Source organism: Myotis nattereri (assembly GCF_964212035.1).
Source record: "Myotis nattereri genome assembly, chromosome: 2".
Taxonomy (NCBI): domain Eukaryota; kingdom Metazoa; phylum Chordata; class Mammalia; order Chiroptera; family Vespertilionidae; genus Myotis; species Myotis nattereri.
In genome coordinates, this window is record NC_138076.1 from 106,199,756 (window position 1) to 106,207,623 (window position 7,868).

General features: G+C 41.3%; 1 protein-coding gene across 1 annotated transcript; it reads left to right on the top strand.

Moving 5' to 3' along the window:
* Nucleotides 1-5,787: 5,787 nt before the first annotated feature.
* LOC308513804 (large ribosomal subunit protein eL39-like) lies at nt 5,788-6,113 on the top strand (the record flags this gene model as incomplete). The annotated part of the gene is made up of 2 exons (XM_081083925.1): nt 5,788-5,791; nt 5,889-6,113. 2 exons carry the CDS (start codon nt 5,788-5,790, stop codon nt 6,041-6,043), a joined length of 159 nt encoding a protein of 52 aa, XP_080940051.1. The 3' UTR covers nt 6,044-6,113.
* Between the last annotated feature and the right edge of the window lie 1,755 nt (nt 6,114-7,868).

Below are 7,868 nucleotides of genomic sequence, written 5' to 3' on the forward strand. Positions count from 1 at the left end.
AACAATTGGTTAGTTTACCTGCTTTTACTTATGTAGACACATTTATGTAATTAAAATTAAGTATGTATGAAAAGGTTAATTTCACAGAAGTTTTCTATGTGTATTATAGTAATTTAAATGTATACTGAATAGGTCTAGTAAATGCGTGCATTGGCTAGTCATCTTGAGTAAACAAATGCACAGGGCTGGGACATGGCTTAGCGAATATCAGAGCATAGGCTGGCACATGTTAAAACTGTGGCAGAAAGTCATGCCACATGACACAGAACCAATTACCACACAAGATTTGGTGTGACCATTTTCTAATCATTTGCTGAGCACTGTTTACCAGCGGTGACTCCTGGATTTAAATATGTAGACTTATAGATATGTAATATCTAGTTATGTCAGCAAAATTACTACAGTGTTTTTTCCAAAAAATAACAGTGAATTGAGGAACCAAGATGGCAGCGTAGGTAAATGCCTATACTCACTGCCTCCCATAACCACATAAAAATTACACCTAAAATACAAACAACCATCATACAGAACTACCTGAAAGCTGGCTGAATCGAAGTCTTACAACTAGAGGAATAAAGAAGAAAGTGCATTGAAATTGGTAGGAGGGGCAAAGGTGCAGAACAGGCTGGTCCAACCCACATGTGCAACATTTTTTTAATCAGAAGGGAGATTTCCAAGGCTTCCCATGAGAAGCAGGGGGTCCCAGTCACACACCAGACCCCCAGCCCAAGGTTCCAGAGCTGTGAAGAGAAGTTTCTGTAACTGTAGGCTGTAAAAATCAGCAGGTATTATGGCTGAGTGACACAGATGTTGCTGGAGTCTCAAGTGTTCCTCTTAAAGGGCCTGCACATGAACTTACATGGTCCTGCTTCTTCTGAATTCAGGACTGGGCAGCAGCTTTGGAGGAACCCAGGGACTTACTGGAAAGAACTGGACTATCTGTCATTGGGTCAGGAATGCAGGGGATGGCTTTCTCCTAGACAGAGGTGATCGCAGGGGTCATTGTTCCTGTGCTGGGACCTCCACCATCATAGAGCTGACTGGCAGCCATATCAGAGTTTCCATAAGCGTGGACCAAACTATTTGCTCCACCCTGGTGATTCCCTGAGATGCCACCCCATCTGATTTACAGCCCCACCCAAGTTGTCTGCAGCTGTTTTTCCATATGAATGGCCTGTCCTGGCTCAGGCTTCAGACTTTGGTAAAATCTCTGAAACAAGCAGCAGCTGGAGTCAGCATACCCCAAACCTATCACTTAGAGGCCCAAGACCTAGCACTAGCACCAGCCTGCCTTGCTTCACAGCTGGGCCTTGCCTGGGCACTTCCTAGCTCAATACAAGTAGCAGCCATCTGAAGATCACTCTGTACCTTCTGCTGGGTGGCCCCAGGCAGTGGCTGACTTCGCACCTCCCAGGAGGCCCCAGAGCCAGTGCACCTGGTGGACAGCTTCAGATCATAACAGATTATAATTTTATGCATCCATAAGTGATACACTCAAGAGGCAGACACAGTAAGCACTAAAGCCCCATTAAAGCTGATCCTACTCCATAGGGGTATCTCCTGCATAGAAGTTCTTCCATTGCAGACATAGTTGATCCTTACAGCCAATTGGCCTGGAGATCAATTCCTCTCAGTGATAACAACAGCAGTCAAAGCTCAACTATAACAAGACTATGCACGTAGCCCACACAGGGACATACTAGAGTGCCCAGCTCAAGTGACTAGGGAGACTGAGCCACTGGGCCCTATTGAACACCTACTACTCCAATTCCAGGAGACATAGCAGCTCTACCTAATACATAGAAACAAACATGGGGAAGCAGCCAAAATGCAGAGACAAAGAAACATGTTACAAATGAAAGAAATGGAAGCAAGCAAACTACTGGATACAGAGTTCAAATAAAGGTTACTCAAGAATCTTAATGAGAGCTTCAAGGGAAAGTGTCAAAGGACTTAGGGAGACTTTCAAGGATCTTAGTGAAATGTCAAAGGCATGAAAAAGGACCAGTCAGAAATTAAGAATACACTAACTGAAATAAAGAATAATTTACAGGCATTCAACAATAGAGTAGAGGATTCCGAGAATCAAATCAATGTTTTGGAATATAAGGAAGCAAAAAACAACCAATCAGAAGAGGGGGGGGGGAATCTAAAAATATGAAGATAGTGTAAGGAGTCTCTGGGACACCTTCAAGCATACCAACATTCACATTATGGGAGTGCCAGAAAGAGAAGAGAGAGAGCAAGATATTGAAAATCTATTTGAAAAAATAACGACATAAAACTTCCACTACTTGGTGAAAGAATAGACTTACAAGTCAGGAAGCCCAGAGAGTGCCAAACAAGAGGAACTCAAAGAGGCCCACACCAAAACACATCATAATTAGAATGTCAAGGCTTAAAGACAAAGAGAGAATCTTAAAACCAGCAAGAAAAAAGCAGTTAGTTGCCTACAAAGAAGGGTTCATACGACCGACCATTATCTGATTTATCGACAGAAACATTGCAGGCCAGAAGGGAGTGGCAAGAAATATTCAAAGTGATGAACAGCAAGGACCTACAACCAAGATTACTCTACCCTGCAAAGCTTTTATTTAGAATTGAAGGTCAGATAAAGAGCTTCACAGACAAGAAAAAGCTAAAGGAGTTCATCACACCAAACCAGTATGACATGAAATGTTGAAGGGTATCCTTTAAGACACAGGTCCTCAAACTACGGCCCGCGGGCCACATGCAAATACAAATATTGTATTTGTTCCCGTTTTGTTTTTTTATTTCAAAATAAGATATGTGCAGTGTGCAGAGGAATTTGTTCATAGTTTTTTTTTTAAAACTATAGTCCGGCCCTCCAACGGTCTGAGGGGCAGTGAACTGGCCCCCTGTTTAAAAAGTTTGAGGACCCCTGCTTTAAGAAGAGGAAAAGGAGGAGGAGAAGGAGGAAAGAAAAGAAGAAGAGAAGAAAATATGTACAATAAAATGGCAATAAATACATATCTATCAACAAATCTGAAAATCAAACTAGAGAGGAAGGAAAAATGGCAGCTTAGTAGGCAGACTTACTGTGCACCTTGTCCCAGGGCCAGTCTGGAAATACAACTATATTGGAGATCATTCACCTGGAATTACCAACTGAGATCCAGCTGAGGAGGGGACTTATATCAAAGAAGCACAGAAAACACCTGGAGATCAGTAGGAAGGAGGAGGTTGCAAGAGAAGCAGACCCAGCTCCCAGGACTGTGGGCCAAGAGGGAAGAGGGAACTCCCTACTATGGGAGAGTCTGTTCCCTCAGAACATAGAGGCTCAGAGACCAGGCTAGGCTTCTCAGCCCAGAGCATCAAAGCCAAGATCTGCAACACATGTAACATCCAGCCATGAAAGGTGTAGGCTGTGGCTGAGTCTAGAGCCAGCAGGCTAGAACCAGTGGGAAAGAAAGTCACAGTTTCAGTTTTGTTTTTTTCCTCTCTCTAAACACAGAGCACAGGAGTCTTCATTTGCAACTACTAACCTGAGACTTCTGTGCAGGGACAGAGGCGCGGACTTGAGGGGACTGAGGGGCGGCTGGTGTGGGAAGCAGGAAAGGGAGACATGGAAAAGCAGTAGCCAGGAGTCCTGCATTTGGTTGTTCATATAGCTCCAAACCAAAACGGCCATTTATCCTGAGAGGAGCTAGCAGCTCCTAGTCGCCACAGGGCAGTTGATATAGGCTGTTCCACCCTCAGAATACCTGCATGCCACACCCTGCATTTTGAGCTTTTCAAAGAAAACAAAGACAGAGGCCAAGCTTAAGGGTCTGAACAGTCCCAAGGAGCCCTCAGTGACTGGATTGAACGAGGCACCATCCACCCCATTATTCTTGGAACCAGATTGATAAAAATTCCGGGTTCCCAGCTGACCCCATTGGTCTCCATACAGGGATCTCTGTCCAGCCAATGGTAGAGTAATATTTTGGACCTATTACAGAGGAGTAGCTCTGGGAAAGGAAAACACACCCACCTTATTCCATGATAGCTAAATAGCACCTCCCCCACCTAAAGCCCTTTCAGACACAGACTTTTGAGTGATTAAGATCGACAGCTTGGATGTGAGGGCGATCTGGCTGCGACATCTGTCACCCCATTGATCTTCAGGGTTGATTCGGCTGATCTGGCTGGCTAGGCGGGTGTCCCCCTCCTCCCTCACCGATCCATGTGCGTCCCTCCCGAAGCTGCGCACTCGGTCGAAGAGGACGACCCCCCCCCCCCCCAGGAAAGGACCGGTCTTCAGTCAAGGGTACACGAGTAGCTGCGCTCCCCTGCTAGAACTTCCAAACAAGCTCTCAAGATCGACAGCTGGCTAGCAAGAAAAAGCAGGCAGAGGCAAAGTCCAAGGAACCAGGGGAAGTTTGTTGACCCAGTTCTGGGCCCCATGCTGCTAACAAACCTACATTAGAGGGCAGATTGGCCTCTCCTGCTTGCAGTCAAGGCCTATGGAGACAGTCACAACTGGTGGATGAGTGGATGGCTTGTAACTTCAAGCAGGTTGCTGGAAGCCAAAAGACAGTGCCTGACAATGGTTAGCACCTAAGTACCTAAGAGGAAGCCCAGAATTTGCAAACAGAAGAGTGGGACCCAAAGCAAGCTCCCATGGCGCATTAAACTAGACTGAAACAAGCATCACTTCTCTTTCTTTTCTTCTTTTTTTCGTTTCTTTTTTCTCCTCCCTTTTTTCTCTCTTTTTTTTTTAGTTTTTCTCTTTCCTTTCTTTTTCCCCTTTTTAAATTTGTCTTCTTTATCTATTTGCATCATTGATTTGCTATTATTCTAGTCTCTGTTGTTTCATTCATATATCTAATTTTCCTCTTCTCTTTTCCTACTCATTTTTTTCTTACTTTTTTCTTTTCTTCCCTACACATCTTTTCTCTCTTTTCTTCCTCTTTTCTTCTTCTCCTGCTTTCTCAACTTTTTTATTTTTCTTACTTTAGGTCTATCTGCTTTCTCTTCAATTTTCCTTTTCAAACATGTTTCTTATCTTTTCATTTCTTTTATCCCCACTTTATTCTAAAACATTTTACTTCCCCTATTCCTCTAATTATTTATTCTTATGTTCTTTATTTCAACTCTGTATCTACATATTGTGCCCTGCCTTTTTTGTTGTTCATTTGTTTGTTTTGTTTTCTCCTCACATTTTTTTACTTTCCTTTTTCTGTCATTCTTGCTCTCTTTTCTCTTTCCTTGTCTCATCTCTAGTGGTTGCTTTTATTTGGTGCTATAGAGGTCTTGTTTACATTTTGTTTTGTGTTTTGTCTTGTTGTATTCTGTTCTGTTCGGTCAGCACCTCCATAACAGCTTACACAATGTGGTCAGGGGGTGAGCCACACAGTCAGCCAGCCTGAGAGGAGACTCCATCCATGAATGGGAGAATAACATTCAAGACCCAACTACAACAGGAGAACCCAAATAACTCAAGTATTGGGGCTTTCCTAGAGCACCCAGCTCAAGAGATCTAAGAGACTGCACCACTGGGTCCCACACAAAGCACCTACTACCACCCCACAAAATTTGGGAGGCATAGCAATTTGGTCTAATACATAGAAACAAATACAAAGGGAGAGCAAAAATTGGGAGGCAAAGAAACAACCTGCAAATGAAAGAAAAGGAAGAATCTCCAGAAAAGGAACTAAATGATATGGAGGCAAATAATTTGTCAGATAAAGAATTCAAAGTAAGGGTTATAAGAATGCTCAAAGATCTGAGTGAGAATTACAGGCAACTTAATGAGAATTATAAGGTGCTGAATGGAAAAACAATATGAGTAAGAATCAAGGGGAAATGAAGAATGACATAGCTGTAATAAAGAACATCCTGGCTCTTTCTCCACCATCAAGGTGCACTCGTTCACTTCTTCACAGTTTCTTCCCAGAAGACTTTCAGGATCAAGAGGTTCCTGGCCAAGAAACAAAAGCTGAATCGGCCCATTCCCCAATGGATTCGGATGAAAACTGGTAATAAAATCAGGTACAACTCGAAGAGGAGATTTTGGAGAAGAACCAAACTGGGCCTATGAGGAATCACACATGAGAGATGACCCACATATTTATGCTGTATCCATGTTGCCTACACCCTTAAATGATTGAAAAGATGCTACTGTCTGGACAGATGGGGCATTTTAATTGGAAGATTAATGGACTTGTGATTTTGCTCTGTTGATTTTTCCCCCCTGAAATAGTAGGTTGGTTCAGTAATAAATGTGTGAGATCTTTAAAAAAAAAAAAAAAAAAAAGAACATCCTGGAAGAATTAAACAGTAGACTAGAAGAAGTTGAGAACTGAATCAGTGAATTAGAAGACAAAGTAGAAAAAACACCCAATCAGAACAATTGGAAAAAAAAAATTTTTAAAGCAGGAGAGTTTAAGGGAGACTTGGAACAACATGAAACAAAACAACATCCACATAATAGGGAAGCCAGAAGGAGAAGAAGCTGAGGAAAGAATAGAAAACCTGTTTGAAGAAAAAATGACAGAAAACTTCCCTGACTTGGGGAAGGAAAGAGTCACACAAGTTCAGGAATCACAGAGTCCCACACAAGATGAACCCAAAAGAACCCACACCAAGACACATCATAATGAAAATGGCAAACATTAAAGACAAAGAAAGAATCTTAAAGGCTGCCAGAGAGAGACAGAAAGTTACCTACAATGGAATTTCAATTATACTGTCAACTAATTTCTCAATAGAAACTCTTCAGGCCAGAAGGAAGTGGCAGAAAGTATACAAAGTAATGAAAAGCAAGGAACTGAATCCAAGACTACTCTGTCTAGCAAGGCTGTCATTCAAAATTGAAGGTGAAATTAGAAGCTTCGCAGACAAAAACAGTCTAAAGGAGTTTAGTAATACCAAACCAGCAATACAAGAAATACTACAGGGAATGCTGTAAAAAGAAGGAATTGAAAGAGAGAGAGGAACACAGGCATGAAGAATAAAAATAGCAACAAACAGGTACCTATCAATAAAAACCTTCAATGTAAATGGATTAAATGCTCCAATCAAAAACCATAGGGTATCTGAATGGATAAGAAAGCATGACCCATATATATGCTGTCTACAAGAGACACACATCAGAACAAAGGACTCACACAGACTGAAAGTGAAGGGATGAAAAAAAAAGTCTTCCAGGCAAATAGAAATGAAAAAAATAAAGGCTGGAGTAGCAATTCTCATATCTGAAAATATTGACTTCAAAATGGAGGACATAACGAGATAAGGAAGGCCATTTTATAATACTAAAGAGATCAATACAGCAAGAGATATGACTCTGATAAACATAAACACACTCAATACAGGGGCATTCAAATACATAAAAAAAAAAAAAACTTCTGGAGGATATCAAGGAAGAGATCAACAGAAATACAATGATAGTATGGTACTTTAACACCCCTGTGACATCACTGGATAGATTTTCTACACAAAAATCAACAAGAAAACAGTGCTCCTAAACAACACACTAGATCAGATGGAATTAATTAACATTTTCAGAACATTTCACCCCAAAGATACAGAATATACATTCTTCTCAAGTGCACATGGAACATTTTCAAAGATAGATCACATGTTAGGACACAAACTAAGATGATAAGTTCAAGAAGATTGAAATCATATCAAGCATATTCTCAGATCACAATGGCATGAAATTTGAAATCAAATACAATAAAAATAATCAAAAACATTCAAACACATGGAGGCAAAATAGCATGCTATTAAACAAAGAATGGGTTACCAAAGAGATTAAAGAAGAAATAAAAAAATCCTGGAAACAAATGAAAATTAACACACAACAACCCAAGTCTATGCAACACAGTTAAAGCAGTACTGAGAGGGAAATTCATAGGACT